Raw genomic sequence first — 21420 nt, forward strand, 5'->3', positions numbered from 1 at the left:
TTTTGGAGCTTTGGTAGAGCTTTAGAGCAAGACCTCCCTCTTCGGGGTGACTGTGCATTGTGGGAGTATCACATGGGCATTGGGTCACAGTGACCCAGGTTCAAATCCTAGCCTGGAGACCTGGGGAAACTGACATTTGGTCTCAGAGTTTGAGCATCATCTTCTGTAAAACTTCATAGTCCCCACCTCAGGGGCTTGTTGGAGGGTCAGAAGAGACAAACTGTGCCAAGTGCCCAGCCTGAACTGGTGACATGGTGAACCGATAGCCTCTTGTTTGACTCAACCACCCACTTTCCCATTCGAGAGCCACTCATTGCTGTTCCCAGGCCTTCCAATTACCGACACACTCATGCTTCAAGTGGAGCTCTGGGCCCCTGACTTGGTTGGGGTCCTCTTTTGAGTACAAAGGGGCATTACTAAAATCTCAGTGGTGGTGGGAAAGTTCTGTCTGTCTGTCCAACTACGTGCTATGCTATCCGAGGGCAGGAGTCATGACGGATTCATCCCTGCCATCCCCTGGGGCACACAGTAGCTGATCCTGCATCCCCTGTCGGACTGCATTGAGCTTCTGAAGGCCAGGGTCCAGACAGCGCTCATTTCTGCGCACCCCATGCCCAGTGTGGCCCCAGCCCCTCCCTGGGAGTCAATCACTCCCGACTGAACACACCGGATGCTGTGTGGACAGCGCCCGCCTGGAGTGGAGGCTTGCCAGAACAGAGCACACGCCCCCAATCCCAGGTCTGCCAGCGCCTCTCCTGAGGCCAAGCTTGTGGCGGCCACGTACCTGGTCCCCAGAGCGTGACACACTGCTGCTCATGAGTCTGGCAGATGCCATTGTAGCAGTAGCCGTCCACACCCTGACATGGGTGCCCGTCGTGCAGGTACACATTGGCTGGGCAGTGAGGGCTGGCCCCTGTGCAGAACTCCGGGAGGTCACAGGAGTTGCTGGAGTCCCTGCATGCCGTCCCTGCAGGCTTCAGCTGGAAGGAGAGGGCCATTGATGGCACATGCACCCGGGGAAAGGGAGGGGCAGCTCTCAGCAGCACTCCTGGGCTGGAGCAGACAAGGGCATCTTAAAGTCCCACATAAAGGGGTGAGGATTTCAAAGGAAGTCGCTTCTAATGTAGAGAGAGCTCATTAAATCATCAGATTCTCACTCTGGGGTTCACTGTTCCACTATAAAGTGGGTGGGACAACCAAGAGCAGCCTCTCTTTAATGTCATGCAACATCAGGGCTCTCCGAGGAACACGCAAGCTGGCTGCCGGCACTTGGCACCTCAGAGGAGGAAGAAGGAGGGGAGCGTTGGCTGCTGGGCTGGTTGATTCTTAAGGAAAAGGTCTCTGGGTGTCAACATCATCACACATTTCAAGGGGACATTTGCATTTATAGTGTTAGCATTTGTAGGCAAGTTAATAAAAATGACTTTAAGGGCAGAATCACAATAGCAATTTTACTTTGTCATCAAATCATACAACTGGAACTCTCTCTTTACTGCTTTATGGGAAGAACAGGAGAAGAACAAGGGAGAGGTAAAGGATGTTAGAAGCCATCTGACCACGGTGGCTCATGCCTGTAATCCCAGCACTTTGGGAGGCCGAGGCAGGCAGATCACGAGGTCAGGAGATCGAGACCATCCTGGCTAACATGGTGAAACCCCATCTCTGCTAAAGATACAAAAAATTAGCCGGGCGTGGTGGTGGGCACCTGTAGTCCCAGCAACACAGGAGGCTAAGGCAGGAGAATGGCGTGAACCTCGGAGGCGGAGCTTGCAATGAGCCGAGATCACACCACTGCACTCCAGCCTGGGCAACAGAGTGAGAGTCCGTCTCAAAGAAAAAAAAGAAAAGAAAAAAAAGAAGCCATCTGACCAATGACTCAGCTTTTTGTGGTTGAAGAAATTAAGGCTCAGAGTAGCCTGTCTGAGACTACACGGCTAGGGACTGCTGCAAGTCCTGGGCTTAGTTCCCTGCATACTCCTCAAACGCAAAGGGATAAGGCCCCTGCAAACTTCTAGAAGATCTGGAAGTTGAAAGCAATTGTTAAAAAGCCATAACCTAAAAGTGAACCACAATCAGGCATGGCCTTGTGGTCCTCCCTCCTAACTTGGGCATGCTCTGGGCACAGGCTCAGACTTGCTTCCCCCCTTCCCCCAACTCCCTTCCAGGCACCTTCCTCCACCAGTTACTGGGGGCCAGGGAGAGACAGCTGCTTATAACATCCCTCAGAAATTAATCAGCATTAGGAAGAGGATGAAGGCTATTTTAAAGCCGAACATTAAATGTTACAATGCACTTCTAAATCACCGCGCTCACGTGGAGCAGCTAAGAGGGAGTTTCCTGTAAGCGGAATGTCGGGGTCGATTGCTTAATTAAAACAAAATAAAACTCTACCCTTGGAACTGCTGAATCAAAAGTTCAGGCTTCTACTCTGTCAGATATCAGCTTTGAATAATGAGACAATGGAACTGCCAAAAGAAACGCAGTCCTAGCTAGCAGCAATGGCGAGAGCATAAAACTGCCATTCTTGGCTGGGCAGGGTCGGTGGCACCTTCTTTTGGGAGGATGTTAAGATTGAGTTGTTTATACAAAACTTCTGGGACAACCCAGCAGGCAGGTGTTCGCGGGATGGAGGAGAAGGTGGACCTGGGGGAACCTGAGCGACAGTGGTGGGGACTTGTTTTCGCCTTGCTCTTGTCAGCACAGTAGGACCGCATGTGCCTCTGACGGCACAAATGGAACATTTAAAGTTGAACTAGGGTTTACCGGTCTGATGAATTGTCAGCCACTAAATAAATAAACACAAGTGAGTGGCAATTAAAGCGTGCATTTCACCCCAAGATTGGAAGATACACAATAAGAGGTGGGTAACACCAACTGGCGTGAGAAGGCAGGATGGTGCGTGCTGTGGTGAGTGCTGGGAAACCTTCCAGCCGCACTGCTTGCCCTGCGTCACATCTGAACCACCTGAACCTGCTGGCGACCTGGGGGTCAAGTTGCAGCTCCAGTGACTCACCTGGCAGTCTTCACAGCACAGCCCGTGTGCGCACACAGCATCTGGCTTCAGGGTACAGGTGGTGGCATTGCAGCAGCGATTCATACATTCCTGGAGAGGGAAATGGGATTTGTTTGACAGGGTCTTAGGGAGTATGCACTCACTGAATGCAAACATTACACCTCAAATGGCTGTGAAAAGCAAGAAAGACTCAGAGGGCCCAGCTCCTGAACTGCACACCCACCTGTTTCTGTCTGTTAGGAAAGCAAAGCTTCTGCTATTTATGAACCAACTGGGTCTACAAGTCCCTGGAAAAAGCCAGTAGCACACAAGTGCCCTCATGAAAGGTAAAGCAGTTGTGACATAAGCTGGCCGGCCGGGGACATCACTCTAGTCAGCAGTAGCACACTGGGGCTCTGTAGAGGGTTGTCCAGGCGGATCTCATTGCAATGAACTGCATCAGGATCCCTCGAGGACTTTGAAATTACCTAATCAAAAATATACATAGATGCGTACAATCTGTATTCTTCAAAAATGAACCCTTTTTGATCTAGAGAGTACTGGCAGGAAATGAAGTCTAACCAGTGGTTTCAACCACAATTCCCTGCAATCCCACCAGGGTCGTGGAGGAGACCCTTGAGCAGCCCAGGTAAGTTGTCTGGCCTGAGGATTCCATCACTCGGAAGGTCAGAAACGGACATTAGGACATTATAACAACCCACTGGCCGGAAGGAGGACTACGGGCCATGCCCATTGATTTGCAAGCGATTTAAATGGATAGATCAAGCATTAGATGCATTGTCCTCTCTGAAACAAAAGTGAGAAAAGAAACTAACTCCTTTATAATGCTGTGCTCCACAAGTACCCATTGTTTCCATTTTTTTCCTAACAAAAACAAGAGATTGACATTTTTTGCTTAGCTCTCAACAAAAGGCCTGCACACATTTATCAAGTGAAGTCCTTATACTTGAGAACATTCAAGTAACCTAGAGTTTACACATTTTAGAAGAAATGTAATTATCATAAGATGGAACAGTTCATAGATCTTTAATACTGAGTAATTTATCACTGTTCTTTTATTTTATCCAATATATGATATGCTCTGAAAAATTTCTATACTAATGGCTGGGGTGAAGCTAATCACATACTAGTTTAATAGTATAATACTTTACTCCTGAAAACCATCTTTCTTGAATGGATTTATCATGAGTTTTATAAATGCAATTAATACAATTTTGTCAATAATCCAGAAGATTTATGGCAAACCTAGATACTGAAACTATATCCCACGTAAAACTCCATGAATTATGCTCTCATTTGATGTTCCATTTGCTTCTATTATACAGACTTACAAAGTTATTAAATGTTAAATTTGCTTGAGGACTTTATAAACATCCAGAATGTATAAAATATACAATAAGATAAAACTGTCAACCAGAAGTCATAGCTGTAACTTTTATGACAGTAAGGGTTTCGAACCTGTGGACTTATAATTCTGAAAGAGTTTAGGAACTTTTTTTAAAAAAGTAATCCATTAATTGCATTTTTAAATCAGAGTGCACACCAATGCTATCCTGGGCCTTATGGTCTAAATGGCTCTACAAATGACACATTTACCAAATTACAAGTTTTCTTGAAATTCCATGTTAAATCAGCCATCCTAAATCTGGGTCCTAAAATTCTTTAAGAAATATCTTCCCCCCTCTCTCAAATCACCCAATAATATAAGCAGCAGCTCACATGGAAATGCAGCCAAGCCAAATGGCTCTGACTTCAAAGGGGATGATAATGTGAGAAAGATAACTAAGTTTAAAAGATATTCACAAGCTACTGGCATCCTATTGACTTTAAACAAGGAGATAAGGCTGCTTTCCCAATCCTGTTAGCTGGAAGGATGAGTGAGTTGTCAGGATTTCCTTATGTTGATATAAATCCAATGCCCCGTCCTGGAAGGCTTCAGCAATCAACCTGTCTTTAAACCACCCAGGATCTGTTTCTTCTGCATTACCATATTTCTCAGAAGAGACACATTCTTCATCTGCTGCTACATTTATTATTTTAGTCCTCAATAGAGAAGTCCAACAGAGCCAATGAATACCAAGTCTCCAAAGAAGACAGAATAATGAAAGCATTAGAGAATTCTCTGCAAAGCCCTATTTGTCATTCTCAGGTTGTAGGTAGCAGACAGATTCTTAATCACAATGAACTGGGAGAAGACTAGAAGCCATCTTCTTGTAAATAATGGAGATTATTTCTGGGAGCAAGGGAGAAGCTGGTTTCCGTTGGGTGATGGCAGAGGTTTTTTGGATCCCATCCACTCCTTCCTTGATGTGGTAACACACTGGGTCCCTCTATGGGCCAGGGAATGGCCAGGTCAATCTGATGCAAGGGCATGCAGAATAACTCCAGGGCCTGAGCACTGGGTAGTGGGATAAAGAACCTAGGTTAACAAGTCTTTTTGCCTAAAATTCTTAGGCAAAGCAGTTTGGAAACTGTAAATGGGTTGTCACACTGCCAAACACAATTTGAGTTTGAACCTTGAAACTATTATTTTCAAATAATAACTACTTGAAACTATTTTTTGAAAAGCAAAATAATAATAATAATAATAAAAAGCAAATCTAAAAAGTGAGGCAAAAGGCTCACCTGTAACTTTCAAAGAGAGAACTTTGGATGAGGGGAATGAGGGCTATCTTCAAATATCAAGAATTTATCCTATAAAATAAGGACCTTAGCCACAGAAATACAAAGTTGGTAACTGCATGCAAGTGGAGCTTGGCTCCCTAAGGAGGGAGTTCGTAATAATCAAAGCTACCCTACAATGCAACATGCCACCTGGAGGGACAGCACCCTGTCGAGCCGCATGACTCCTTCATGGAGAAAAGAGAGAGGATGAGAATATGAGTGGCTGGCACATTTTAGGCACTCAAGCATTTGCTGATGTGATGGTGGTGGTGGGGATAACGATAGGGGTGGGGATGGTAGCAGTGATGCTGGTAGTGATGTGGATCTGGTGTGGCCGTGGTGGTGGCCGTAGCTGTGGAGATGGCAGTGGTTATAATAGTGGGGTGATGGTGAGGGCAGTAGTGATGATGGTGGCAGTACTGGCAGTGATATGGTGATGATGGTCATGAGAGAAATGGTGATGCTGTTGGGTGGAGGAGGTGGTGGGGGTGATTGTGGAGATGGTAATGTTAGCAATAGTGGTCGTGATTGTGGCAGTGGTGTGGCTGCTGCTGGTGGCATATGGAGTAAAATGACTGCTAACAAAATCATTCCAAACCCAAGAGTTCATAGCTTCATGAAGAGCTGTCAAATTTATTTAGATGAACAAACAATCATAAGAAGTTCAAATCAAAGACAAACCATTTTAAGCCAACATGGTCTCTCCTGAGAAATACGAGTAATTTAAACTAATTCATTTTTTCCTTTAAGAAATTAACAAGGCCTACAAGGAATTTCCCCTTTGCATACCCCAACCCGTGATGGTTTTAAGTTTTCCTCTGTTAATCTTGAGAAGAGTTTCTGTAACACTATAATTAGGACTTGCTCCTACACAGCAACCATTCCCTGCTCATTGTGAGCAAAATTAAACACCCCTCCAGACAATGTCATTATCATGGTTAAGTTCTGAGTTTGGCAAGGGCATAAAAACATTTGAAGAATCCACTTCTACATCACATCCCCCCTTACTCCCACCCAATACTTACACACTTCCAACATTCTTGCAGAAACTGTCAGACCAAGCTCATTCCTCCTGGTATGGAAAACCTCAGAGACTTGAAGATGGGGATACGATGAACATTCTGTTTGCCAGTTGTTTATTTGATGAACACAGGAATATATCGGATACTCCAGAGTCTCAGCACGATTTCTTCTCCACCCTAAACTCCCTCTTTCAGAGCAGCCCTTGGAGATGCCCTTCCTAAGCTCTCATTAAGTCCATCTGTGAATTTAGCTAAGTCTGCCTTGAACTTGTCTACTATTTCAGCTTGCATAAACTCTCAGGGAGGGAATCCCACACGGAGACTGCGTGCTATACAACGGCTTGCTTTGATTTATTCTAAACACAACCCCCTCCAGACTTCGAAAGGGCACCTGTTTTACCAGGAGGCCTCATGGTGTCTTCTGTCTTTCCTTCTTGAGATTATTCAGAGATGAAAAAGTGGCTTTTATAATTTTTATATTGATTATCTTGGGCCCTATTAAAACAAGGACGTTTCCTGATATTGGCTGGAAAACAGGGTTAAATAAGCTCTGTGCTAGATAAAAATGTTCCCTGCCTTCACTTATTGCTTCTGAAAGCTACAAGCATGAGAGACAGAAGCCTCAAGTTGTATATACAGAGGCATGTGCAGCAGCAAGGCAGAATTTCAACCGGAGAGGAAGCTCTTGGTTAAAAATGAATGCTGCTTATTCAGATTCCCCTCTGGTAGCACACCTTACAAAGAGAGAGAAATGGTGCTTATTAGCTATTTGAAGCTAGAATTCCAGGGCTTTCTTCTCTGCCAAACTCAAAGCTAAACGCTTTTGTATTGTTTTTGCCCTCATCTTGCTGAGAATGTCGCACCCTTCGATAGGATTATTTATCTTTTTAAATCAAGTGATCACTTATTCCATGCAATGGTTAAAATTCAAGAAAGCCACCTTAGCTCATGGGCCTTGTTCAGGGTGGCCAGACAGGACTCTTCCTTCCTGAGTTCTAGTACTTTCATCTGGCTGTGCAGTTCCTCCAAGTCCTGTCATCTTTGCCTAGCTGAGGATACAAGGCTTCTTGTGTCCTTGTTCTGGGGATGGTTCTTACCTCCGGCTCCCCGCAGTCACACTGCTCTCCTTCTTCCACAAATCCGTTCCCACACTTCTGGCCCCCGAAAGACTCCCTGACTTCCGGCAGGTTAAAGAGGCACATCCCCATTCCTTTCTCCAGGCTGGTCTCCAAGTCCTTCCTGCTGCAACTGCTGAACACCATGGGAAATGGGTACCTGAGAAAGGAGAGCCCAGAACAGTAAGTTGCAGGGCACGGAACGGCTTTGCCTGCCCTTCTTGTGCCCACAAGAAGGCACCCACTGGCCACATCCACCCAGGTGTTCACTGGTGGTCTCAGTGAACAATGCATATCAACAAACTCAGATATGCAGTGTAAAGCGAGGCACATTCAGTTCTATCCCGACATCCATTCCTGTACAGTGCCAGCGTGACTGATGAAGAAGGGCTTTATCAAAAAAGAAATGATCATTTGATGGTTTTCAAATCAACAAGTTCAGGCAGAGTCTCATGAAAGACATTATTAATAGTTCTGGGTGAAATGACGCAATGAAGAGAGAATTCTTAGGGGTTGTAGCTTGTAATACAAACATATAACAATGTCCTTGTTGGAAAGTGCAAAGAAGGAAAGAGTATGAATGATGGTGTTTATTAATTCCACGCTTCCAAGGACACATGGGTCCACTGTAGGGCAGGGCCTGCTGATATTGGCATTCGGGTCTACAAAGGTCAAATCACTGTCTTCCCCCAGCACAGCTGTAAGAGAATGGAGGTGATCCAGAAACGCAGATCTTACCCTTGCCTCTAAATTCCAGGGCTACAACCGGGTGTGGCAGGGTCAGCCAACTCCCCAGCAAAGTTATGCTCCCCTTCTGTGCTCTAGAAGGGCTGCCCAGCCCCCATGTACCTGGGTGGGCTGCATGACTAATTCTTGGCACTGGAACATGAGCAAAAGTGATATAGGTCACTTTTGGCTGATGGTATTTAAGCGAGTATTACTTCTTCATATCCTTTCTTTCCCCATCTGCCAGCTGAGATTAGGGTATCCCATGGTTTTAGGAGATGGAGGAGTCAGGCATGGCATCTGGTCCTAACTCATTGTATGGAGGGAAGCCACCTGCAGCCTACAGCCTCAGGGCCTCATCCAGACGGAAAACACGCTAATATGGCAACCCACTGAGCATTTGGGGTTTGATTCCCAAAGCAGCCAGTGTTATCCAACATACACAGAGTGTCTCACTTTTTACAAATGCATTTTCCCATGTCTTGAGGCAGCAAGGATTATTAAGGTATAAGCATGCCAGAAACCCAGAAAGTTTTATTACTTAGAGAGGGAGCAGGGACTGCTGTCCAGCAAACCCAAGCACCCTCTCCCGACGGAGACATTTATAAGGATGACATTAGAACTGGATCTCAATCAATTGGCCGAACCAACGCAAGCTGCTACGCTTCCCTAATGATGGTAGACCAGCGGCCACTTAATGACAGAGCTTGGCAAATTCTGAGATCATGATTTCCAGGACCGAACTGATAACACTGCACCATCCTCTCCGAGTGGTTTCCCTTTTCTTCCCCGAGTATATAAGGCATGCTATTAGCCAGAGTTTTAATGACCAGGTATTTATTTTTTCTTTATTTTCTGAGACTGACTGTCACTCTGTTACCCATGCTGGAGCGCAGTGGCTCACTGCAACCTCCACCTCCTGGGTGCAAGTAATTTGCCTGCCTCAGCCTCTCAAGTAGCTGGGATTACAGGCGCCCACCACCACGCCTGGCTAATTTTTTGTATTTTTAGTAGAGATTGGGTTCATGTTGGCCAGGCTGGCCTCAAACTCCTGAGCTCAGGTGATCCACCTGCCTCGGCCTCCCAAAGTGCTGGGATTACAGGCATGAGCCACCACGCCTGGCCCTTCACTTTTAAACTTTAATTGTAGGTTCAGGGGTACATGGGCAGGTTTGTTATGTAGGTAGACTGCATGTTAACGGGGTTTGGTGTACAGATTATTTCATCACCCAGGCAATAAGCATAGTTCTCCACAGGGAGTTTTCTGTTATTCTCCTTCCCCGTTGTCTGTTATTCCCTTCTTTGTGTCCATATGTACTCAGTGTTTAGCTCTCACTTATAAATGAGAACATGTAGTATTTGGTTTTCTGTTGCTGCATTAGTTTTCCCTCCAAGTGGTTTCTATCAACCTTGGGCTATTAACTCTGGAGTATATTAATAATCCTAATATAAATAAATTAATAAATGAAAGTGCTCCTCTGTGAATGCAAAGGCAACATACCAGGACTTACTCATAGTGCTGTAACAATCTTGAAATCTTTGTGACTTCCCCTGGCAGACAGACTGGTTATCCCTGGTATCAAAATGATACTGACTAGGTTCAAACAATGATCCACAAGAAAAATGATAATGTGTCTGCAATTTAGAAGGGTATTATGTTGAAGTCACTGGTACATTACACAGGGACTTAAGAGCAGTTCTTCTCTTTGCAAAAAAATAAATACATACATTTCATGCAGGTACAGATGAAAACTTCTTCTATATTTGAGAGTTTTCCTAGGATGTATATGTCTCCAGGCCTGATCGAGGAGATGAAACATCATTCTCAGTCAATGATGTGCAACTTAGTTCTGTGACAAACCATTATCAGTTCATTCTAGAAGGGAAGTGATTTCTAGAAAGTATTAGAGTTAATTAGGAAAGACCCTAGGATAAATGGTAAGTCTCAGGAACGGTTTATAGCAAGAATCACAGCAATTAAGAGAAGCTTGGAAAAGAGTGGTCTGAATTGCCCTGTTTCCCAAAGGAGCAGAGAATGTCCATAGACCCCAGAGATTGGAGAGCCGAGACCAGCTCCATTCACTAAGCTCAGACATGCCTTCCCCATCTCATTCCTTTCAAAGCAACAAACACACAAACATTGAGTTTTGGGTGGGTTTGCCATCCAAATAGGATGAATGAGAACAGTTTAAGTCCAGGATTTAAATCTCAGAATGTGTGGGAGAGGAGAACAGACCAGATCATCATTGGCAAAGATCATCATTGTCTTTTTGTGTCCGCATTGGGTGTTGTCTGTGTAGAGTGATCTGTGTAATAATATATTTCTACTTCCCTTAGCTTGTCCTTATTCTGCTGAAGGACACCCCCCAAATGTTAACAAAATTCTTTCTCATTCAGAATCATGCATATATAAATAGTCCTTATCCAATTCACAGGTGTTCATCCTTGCTCTGAGGAACAGCATCCTGGCATTACTTCCTCAGGAGTGCCTCTGTTTTAACAGGAAAGTAGCGATGTCTTCCTCAGATGTGAAATGAGGTCTTGATGAATTCACCGACACTGAACAGATCCTTTCTCAGGGCTCCTTTCCACATGGCCTGAGCTCAGCAGCATGCCGCCTGCCTTCCAGGTCAGGACAATCCAAACTTCCAGCAACTCCTGACCATGGGATGTGGCCTGAGCTCAGCAGCATGCCGCCTGCCTTCCAGGTCAGGACAATCCAAACTTCCAGCAACTCCTGACCATGGGATGTGGCCTGAGCTCAGCAGCATGCCGCCTGCCTTCCAGGTCAGGACAAATTCAACTTCCAGCAACTCCTGACCATGGCTGACAGCTCCAGTCACGAGTAGGTGTGAGTGGCTTCTCTTCACACCAACCTGGGGTTTTTCTGACTTGCTCAGGGGACCCAGCAAGGTGAATGGGGAGTCCAGCAGCCCTTCCACAAACATTCCTGCCATTTCCTCGGACTGGGTCAGCCAATATCGCTACCATGTCCTCTATGTAATAAAGAAAAAAAAGGCTTATTTATTGTTCAAGAACTTACTTTTGATGACAAATGGTGATGAGGCCAAGGAGCATTTTCTACCTGTAGGATGTCATTCCTCATCCCATCCTTTCATGATTTCTCAGCAAGGAGGCAGGTGACTATTCACTCTAATACAATAGTTATGAACCCTATTTGGCCATTTAGAGGAAGTCAGGCTTTAGAGGAAGAAAATCAGAACAACATATCACACATCGTTCCATTATTCCCCAAGTATTTATTCAACACGGACCAGGTGCCAGGCATTGTTCTAGGCTTTGGGGATATGGGAATGAAGAAAACAAAAAAATCTCAGCCCTCATGGAGCTTGCATTCAGTGGGGCCAACAGATAATAGGCAAGCTAAGGGAACAGAATGAGTTAAGAGTAGAATTAAGGAGAAAAAATAAAAGAGCAAGGGAAGAGGGTGTGTATTGAACTTTTAGGGACAGTGGACCTCACCAGGAAACTTCACCAGGAAGAGGGTCATTTGAGCCCCTCACCCACAGGGAAGAAGGTGTGACTGCACCTGGGGAAAGAGCTAGTGCAAGTGTGCGCAGACGGACAGGACTGGCCTGGAGGAACTTACTCAACATCGGGAAACAGGCTCTTCTTGCAGACATACACCCAGAGAGGCAACCTCTTTTCTACTTGGCATCATTCCTGTATAGGTCAAGGTCATGCTGATGGTGAGAAGATCCCATAGAGTGTCAATATACAGGGAGCTGTGCCTCTGTATGGGCCAGGCACTGGGAATGACTGAAGGTATTTTTATTTAAATAATTTCAACTTTTATTAGCGATGACGGAGTACATGTACAAATTTGTTACATGGGTATATTTCATGATGCTGGGGTCTGGGGTCCTGTCACCCAGGTAGTGAGCATAGTACTCAATAGGTGGTTTTTCAGCCCTTGCTCTCCTCTCATCCTCCCCCATCTAATAGTCCCCAGTGTCTGTTGTTCTCATCTTTACATCTATGTCTATTCAATGTTTAGTGCCCACTTGTAAGTGAGAATGCATGGTATTTGATTGCTATTCTTGCATTAATTTGATTAGGATAATGGCCTCCGGCTCTATCCATGTTGCTGCAAAGGACATAATTTCATTCTTTTGATGGCTATGTAGTATTCCATACCACATTTTCTTTGTCCAATCCACTGTTGAAGGGCACCTAGGTTGATTCCATGTCTTTGCTATTGTGAATAGCACTATAATGAAAGTATGAGGGCATATGTCTTTTTGACAGAATGAATTATTTTCTTTTGGATATATACACAGTAGTGGGGGTGCTGGGTCAAATGGGAGTTCTGTTTTAAGTTCTTCAAGAAATTGCCAAACTGCTTTCCATGGTGGCTGAACTAGTTTGCATTCCCACCAACAGTGTATAAGCATTCGCTTTTCTCCATAGCATTGCCAGCATCTGTTATTCTTGACTTTTTAATAATCGCTATTCTGACTGGTGTGAGATGGTATCTCAGTGTGTTTTTGATTTGCATTTCTCTGATGATTAGTGATGTTGAACATTTTTTCACATGGTCACTTGTATATCTCCTTTTGAGAGGTCCTTTGCCCATTTTTAAATTGAACTATTTGTTTTTTGCTTGTTAAGTTCCTTGTAGATTCTAGATATTAGATCTTTGTCAGATGCATAGTTTGTGAATATTTTCTCCCATTCTGTAGGCTGTCTGTTGGTAATTTCTTTGGCTGTGCAGAAGCTCTTTAATTAGGTCCCACTTGTCAATTTTTGTTTATGTTGCAATTGCTTTTGGGGACTCAGCCATAAATTATTTGCCAAAGTCAAAATAAAAGGCATCCAAATAGGAAAAGAAGAAGTCAAACTTTCTCTCTTTGCTGACAATATAATTCTATACATAGAAAATGCTAAAAATTCTGCCAAAAGGCTCCTGGAACTGATAAATGAATTCAGTAAAGTTTCAGGATACAAAATAAATGTACAAAAATCAGTAGCATTTCTCTACACCAATAATGTTCTATCTGAGAACAAAATCAAGAACACAATCCCATTTACAATAGTCACACGAAAAAGGAAATATGTAGGAATCTAACTAGCCAAGGAGAGGAAAGTTCCCTACAAGGAGAACTACAAAACACTGCTGAAAGAAATCAGAGATGACCCAAATAAATGAAAAACTATTCCATGCTCACGGATTGGAAGAATCAACATTGTTAAGGTGTCCATACTACCTAAAGCAATTTGCAGATTCAGTGCTATCCTTATCAAAATACCAATGTAATTTTTCACAGAATTCAAAAAAACTATCCTAAAATTCATATGGAACCAACAAGGAGCCCAAATAACCAAAGCTATCTTAGGCAAAAAGAACAAAGCCAGAGGTATCATATTATCTGACTTTAAACTATATTATAAGGCTACAGTAACCAAAACAGCATGGTAGTGGTACAAAAACAGATACATAGACCAATGGAACAGAATAGAGACCCTAGAAATAAACCCAAACACCTATAACCATTGCATCTTTGACAAAAATGAACAAAAATAAACAATGGGGAAAGGACTCCCTATTCAATAATAAATGCTGCTGGGATAAATGGCTAACCATATGCAGAAAGTTGAAACTGAACCCCTACCTCTCACCATTTACAAAAATTAACTCAAGATGGATTAAAGATTTAAAGGTGTTTTTAAGAACTCCAAACCCTTATTCCCCCACCTTTTTATATTTTTAAAGCAAATTTTTTTTTCCTTTTTTTTTTTTTTTAAGCAGGCAAAGGTCTGCTCCTCATCTCCCTTTTTCTGCTCTAAGATAGTCTCATTCGATCAAAACACAGAACTAAGTATGGAAAACTTACAGCAAACCCAATGACCTCCCCCATACAAAAAATTTAATAAACGAAAATTACTTCAAATCTTAAGAGATAAGGGAGATTTGCCAGTAGTGAATATTAGATTCCTCTAATGGTAACACTATCCTAATCCACACATATTAGAATACTTTCTATATCCTAAGTAGCCACTAGTTACCTAGTGGCTAGAGCAAAGCAGGTGCCAATGTCTAACGGCTCAAGGAGTCAAAGAGCAGTGAGTTGGTCTGCGTGAAAGACGTGCCAATGGACAACAAGCGAGGCAAGGAATCCACTCCCCAAGGTCTCAGGAATCATCGCCAGGATCTGTCAGTGCAATCGGTGATGAGACTGCTATTGCACACTTAGCCATGCCAGAGAGAGGATGCTGGCAAGATGCTCAGCAAGGCCAGGTGTATCACTGACTCCCCAGGTGCCGACTCTGCCTACACACTTCTGATGATGGCAGAATCCAACTCTGAGTGGCAAATTCACAACTCTCTCATTTATTCACTCACTTATGGAGCAACAGTTTTCAAGTGTCTATTACATTCAAAGCACTGAAGAGGATCCCAATTCCAATACGACTTGAACCTGGCCCCATGCTCCCCACCTTGCCAAGCTCCTTTCTTAAGGGAGGTGCCCACCCTCTCATCTCATTTCCTCTCCAGCCACTCTCCAAGGCCCATATAATTCCACTCCTCCAGAAATGGTCTTTGAAGTCCCAAACCCCCAGAAACATATCTTTTATGCCACATAAATGGAGTCTGAGTGGAACTACAGTCCAAGGCTGTAAGTTCTCGTTCCCTTCCTGTGTCACCACATTCTGGCCACATTATAAATTCCCAAGACTAGTAACTGGGTTAAAATATATACTTTTTTTGGCATCACTGTTTATGGAGTACCTGCTTGAAGCTATGTGATATGGTGGTGCTTTCTCATGGCAATATTTTTCTTCTTTTATACTTTTTTTTGAATTTAAAATTTTGAAACAATCCAATGAAATAGTTATGATTATCTCCATTTGCAAATGAGGTGAAGGGATTTGAGAGTTCACAGTTAGGGGATGGCAGTACTAGATTTGATCAATTCTTATGATTCCATGTTCAGGTACTAAAAACCATTTTCTTTATTACCAATGCAAGTTCAGCACTGGATGACCAGCAGTGAATGCTGAAACACAGAAGGTGATTGACTAACCCTCAATGTACCGATTTAAACACAGGGGACAAATCCTGCTGTGATCCCACATATGCCTGGACCAGTGGTTCTCAAAGTGTGCTCCCAGGACAAGCAGCACTAGGAACTTTCTAGAAAGGCACATTCTCAGGCCCCACTCAGACCTACTAAGTCAGAATAACTCAGGGTAGGGGCCTAGAAACCTGTATTTTAATAAGCTCTGCAGACGATTTGCTAAATTGATATCGAATTTACACAACACAAAATTCATCCTTTAAGTCACTTCAAAGTATATAATCCAATGTTTTTTTTTCCTGCACATTCACAATGTTGTGTAACCATCACTACTATCTAACTGCAGAACTTTCCCCCACCCCTCAAACAAACCCCACATCCATGAAGCCGTCACTCTTCATTCTCCCTTTCCCCCCGCAGCCCCTGCCAACCACGAATCTGCTTTCTGTCTCTACAGATTCGCCTGTTGTGTTCATTTCATGTAAGCGGAATCCTACACCATGTGGCCTTTTGTGTTTGGCTCCTTTCCCTTAGAATAGCGTTCTCAAGGTTCATCCACAAGGTAGCACACATCAGAACTTCATTCCTTTTTATGGCTGGATGATATTCCATTGTAAGTGAGACCACACCACAGGTTGCTATCTGCCCATCCGTTAATGGCCCAGGTGATTTTGATGCCCATTAGAGTCTGGAAACAACTTACCTAGATTTTAAATTCAAATGTTGTTGTACCTATTTGTGTCATAACAATAAAAAATGCAATCTAGACTCACCATGGGCCACCTGTCATATCCTAAAAAATAATTATGTTTTGCTTTCTTGTCCCACCTTCTAAGAAAAGCCCAATGTATAGCATTTTGAAAACCTGATCTGATTTTAGGCATGTGCTAAAAATCCCAAGAGTATCTGTCTCATAGACAAAATTTGTATCAGAACAGAAATGAATTTTCAGGTATCTGGACGTGTTATGTTAAATTGACTAATCCTCATACTGCACAGTAATTAAGGTATAGGAAAGGTTCTAGTTGTGAACAGAGTGATGTTTCCCTTCCACTTGCTTCCAAATCCAAAGTATGGTAATTGTGCCTCCTTTGTGCTTGTATTTTTCTTATTTAATAGCTTTATTCCCTGGAGCATCCATGGAAAGAACATTGACTTGGGTCAGGTAGTTGCTCATGACATCAAAGAACTCATACAGCCCCTCGCCTGTGGTTAAAAAGACAAGCCTCAGTTTCTTCCATAGCCTTTGGCAAGCTCATCACAGCATACCTTTTAACACATCTAATACATTAGCCCAAATGTGCCAGGACAGCAGCTCATTGAAGTGACATATAGCAGAGAGAGACTGGTGCAAAGCAATAAAACCAGAGAATTACTCAGGAAAGAAGCCCTTTAGCACGATACTCTCCCTTGGCATGAGAATGCGTTAAAATGGTCATACCTGGGGCCCAGGAAGAAAAGTGCTGCTTTCGGCTCAGAGGCAGAGAATTTATCTCCAAAGCCATGGCAGGGTGACTGTGGCCCCTGCTAGGATGTGACCTCTTTTGTTAGCCTTGCTTTCCTTTTTCTCTAATATTTAACTACCAGGGACACTTGGGGCAAGTTGACCATGTTGAATGCAAGGTTAGAAATAAAAAGAGGAAGAAACAGACAGCTCGGTGATTTGGGGAAAAAACACCACTTTTAAAAAGAGGAATGCCACTTACAGCTCCCCGCCATAAAGGCAGACACGGCTTCATATTTTAGCCATCACAAAGCTGCCAAGTAAAACATGATTAGGGGTTACTTTTACTTTGAAAAATCTGCAGTCAGAAGGTTCTTTTCTTGTCGAAGCCTATTGTGCGTCTCACGGCTGTATTCTTGGGGGTGAATCACACTAGGCCAATTTATCAACCTTGACAGTCGAAGTCGGGAGTTATCTGCCTTGCAAAAGCTCTCTGGGTATGATTCAGAGACAACTGCTTTTCTTGCTGGAAATTAGGCATCTAGAGAAAGCAGCTCTAATCAGGCTGGATTCAGGGGGGGCTGCAGGTCATGGTCCCGCTGCTTCCTGTGACTCTGTGGCCTCATTAATAAACACGCACTGAGTCTAGGTTCCCCAGCGCCAAGCTCAGGGGCTGACATCTGTCTGAGTGCTGACGGCAGGAAAGGAGTGGAAGTGACCGAGGAAGAAGGATGGAACAGCCAGGCAGCGGCTGAGAGCAGCTTGGAGCTGACACAACTGTGTGACAGGAAAAGCCAAAGTTTCAGGGAACCGGGGACAGGAATACATCCAGATTTTTCAGTTTAAACTGATTGGGGGAAAAAACAAAACAAAACAAAAAAACCACCTCATATCGTCCGCAGCTGATAAATGATTAGACGGTGAAGGGCTAACTGGTTTCGGAAAATATGTTGCCGACATTCTGCTTCCCACTGGTTTCTTTCTGCAGACCGAAATGGGAGTTTTGGGTTTTTTTTCCTGACAGCAGACGCCACAAATTCAGCAGACCCAGGAGGCCCTTTACCTGGGCGTGTGGAGAGAAGTCAAGTCGGAAACCTATGTCTGGGCACCCCGTCTATCCGTACTTCACTGAGCCTCCGTTTTCACATCTATAAAATAGGGATAACAACTACCTCATTGCACTGAAGTGGAGGATAAACGAGCTTCAAACAAAAAGAGGAAAGTCTGGTTAACTTCCAAGCACTGTGAAATGCTAGCTCCCAGTACTGACTGGCAAAAGAGGTGTCTGTCTTTCTCCCATTGAGAGTGGCCCTGACTGCGAATCCCCCCATGTATGACAGTGCTTAAGAACATTTCCCATATGATGTAGAATGTATTACTTGTAGCCAAAATATAGCACGCTTTACACTGTAAAACCGCAAATACAAGTAAATTTGAGAGCAAAATGATTCAGGAGGCGAAGGGATGAGCAAACAGTTAAAGATCATTCCCTCCGTTTAATACATAGATGGTGTCAAAGAAGCAAAAGAGCCTGTCCCGTTCTGGAAGAGCCAGGTTTTCTTTAGCTCGACAAGAGCATGTAGTTAGGAGCACAACTGAGCAACCCACAAACAAAACAAAAACGCCCTTTAGATGGCTGTTACCTGCTCTGCGGCTCTGCTTGTTTCCAGTTCCTGAAAGCTTTTTCTGGCCCTTTTCCTAAAGCTCATTTCACATGAGCTCACCCCACATCTTCTGTCCATTTTTTGGCCACAGCCAAGGCCAGGCACTGAGCTCAGAGTGAGACGTGGCCACAAATTATGGGATTCATTCTCCGGAGAAGACAATCTAGTGACTTTTTTCTTTTTTTTGATACGGAGTTTCGCTCTGTAGCCCAGGCTGGAGGGCAGTGGCGCAATCTCGGCCCACTGTAACTTCCGCCTCCCAGGTTCAAGCGATTCTCCTGCCTCAGCTTCCTAAGTAGCTGGAATTACAGGTGCGCAGCTAATTTTTTCGTATTTTTAGTAGAGATGGGGTTAAACCATGTTGGCCAAGCTGGTCTCAAACTCCTGACCTCAGGTGATGACCCACCTCAGCCTCCCAAAGTGCTGGGATTACAAGCATGAGCCACCACGCCGGCCACATCTTTTATCATTCATTCCATGACTAGCTTGCTGAGCTTTTCCAAAAACAACTTAGTAATTCTTAGTAGTTCACAGCCAGTTCTACTTATTCCTAGTCCCTTGAGGAGCATAAGCCCAACATGAATTCCCTCTTCTCTTCCCAGATGAGAGCGAGTTCCTCTTACAGTATGAGGGGGCAGGGAACCGCAGCATGGGGAATGGACGTTGCTTGAACAAGCTGCAAACCAAAAATTCTAGGGCCATTTTCAGGAAAATCTTCAGGTCTTTCCCCAGTTATGCCCAGGAATAAAAACTTTCAATCACCACACACAGAATTTATGTGCAATCAAGTAGCATGCCTGGTAGGCCAGGGCAGTGGGGTTTGTACTCACAGGTGACCAGCCTCATGTTCAGTGCCGTGGCAGGCCTGCCATGGATGCGAGGTCATCTCATTTTAGGGGCTTTTTACTCCATCCTGCCTGGAGCAGGGCTGGATAGGAGCCACCATTTGTTTAGTGAACCCCTGCTGGGGACGAGGAGCCTGGCAGACACTCTCTCACTGACACCTCTGGGAGCCAATTATGACTCCTATTTTAGGGATGAGGAAACTGAGTGTAGGCAGCTTGGGTTCTTTGCCGGGACCCCGCAGTTCCTGCGTGGAGACTGAAAGCACAGATCTCTGACTGGAAGGCCTGTGTTCTTCCCACTCAACCACACCGTCCGGAGGGCTATCAGGAGGCCTCCAAGAGCAGCTTCCAGGAGCTTCCCCAGGGCAGGGCCTCTGGGCAGCCTCAGGCATAACCCAGCACAAATGGCTATGCCGGCAGCAGTAGTATCCATGGGCTGGGAGAGGCAGCTGCCCTGATATCTCGGGGCTCCCTGGAGCCAGATGTAAACAGAAGGAACCCCAAGGGCCTACACTTCCTTCCAGGTGCACCTTAGAGCACTTCCCTAAAGGTCTTTGGCGTAACAGAAGACAAAGGCCAGGGCTTGGGATTTATCCAGCTCACCTGAGGTGATACCTGGGCCAGATTGTGCACACCTGAGGAGGGCTGCGAGCCCGTTCAGACCCTAATGAGCTGCAGGCAGGGGAAATAGGTGCTCCGCCTCAAAAGCCTCGTGACTCCTCGTGGTGTGATGGGAGAGGGAACTGGGCCTGAGTCAGCCCACTCTGCCTGCCCAGCGGTGCACAGGGACACAGCACTGAGCACACAGGCTCAAACGATAGAACAGAACTGAGGTTGAAGCTAATGGGGCAATCCATCCTCACGTCCACTCCAGAAACAGAAAGTGACTGCCTTATAACTGGACGCTGACCCAGTGGGCCAACCAGATGGACCACAGAAAGCTAAGAAAACCACCAGGCCAGGAGCAAATGATCAGAAATATCCTTAGTAGGCTATTTCCATCGTTAATAGCAAACACGTGGGCCCCAAAATACAGCCATCTGCAGCACATTATAATTCATGGTCTTAACTTGAGAACTTTGACCTCTGCTCCTCCTCCCTGAAACCAATTAAAGTGCAAATAGAATATCCCAGAATTTTTAATAAAGACACCAGCTGAGCTCTGGTCAGTTGAGACATGTACAGGAAGCTTCTGGATGTTACCAGAAAGTGGACTTTCCACTTCTGAGCTATGATGGCTATTTCTTCCTGAACCAAGTCCTGAAAGGCCAAGAACCCAGGGGCAGGGGACACAGTGTCTACATTAAAAGGACCTCAGCCCATCAGGGGCCATGTATCAGATGAGCTACTCAGCTTCACTGCTGCAAGAAATGACTGCTGACTTTGTGTGGGGGTTGTTGGGGGACCAGACTCTCGTAGACATGACAGATGCAGTGTCTGAATAAGGGACAGTGGGCATGTCTGAAATGATGCCACCCTTTCTTCCTACCCCAGTAGACAGACCTGCACAGAATATACGCTAGTTCTTTCTGCTGACTTAGCAAGTCTGTAACAGGGAGGCTTCTAATCAAATATGATAGAAAAAGCAGTCATGGTAGATATCTCCAAGCCTGCCACCAGGGCTGAAGTCTACATGTGCCCAGTTCTTGCCCCACTGAGCAACTGACACCATAGTTACCACCAGAGCAATGTGGAACTCAAGAATGAGAAAGAGCTGTCCCTCTCAACCCTCCCCATCCCTATGCCTGAGAGCCAAAGGCTCACAGGTACCCAGTGAAAGGCCAAAGAATGGATCAGGAGCCTGAGGCTGCAAGCTGAGATCCAGAATGACCCTGACCACATGTGGGCCCTCTGGCCTTCCTGAGCCTCAGTTTGCTCACCTGTAAA

General features: G+C 44.8%; 1 protein-coding gene across 1 annotated transcript in view; it reads right to left on the reverse strand.

The window, feature by feature from the left end:
- Window positions 1-21420, reverse strand: part of ADAM12 (ADAM metallopeptidase domain 12) — a 375660-nt gene that overhangs the window by 50106 nt on the left and 304134 nt on the right. The window contains exons 12-14 of the mRNA XM_001087980.5: window positions 7797-7974; window positions 3014-3103; window positions 785-980 (exon numbers count right to left, since the gene is read on the reverse strand). Coding sequence (XP_001087980.4) covers window positions 785-980; window positions 3014-3103; window positions 7797-7974 — 464 coding nt within the window. The remainder of the gene's footprint in view (window positions 1-784; window positions 981-3013; window positions 3104-7796; window positions 7975-21420) is intronic.

This window comes from Macaca mulatta, chromosome 9, assembly GCF_049350105.2.
Source record: "Macaca mulatta isolate MMU2019108-1 chromosome 9, T2T-MMU8v2.0, whole genome shotgun sequence".
NCBI classification, from domain to species: domain Eukaryota; kingdom Metazoa; phylum Chordata; class Mammalia; order Primates; family Cercopithecidae; genus Macaca; species Macaca mulatta.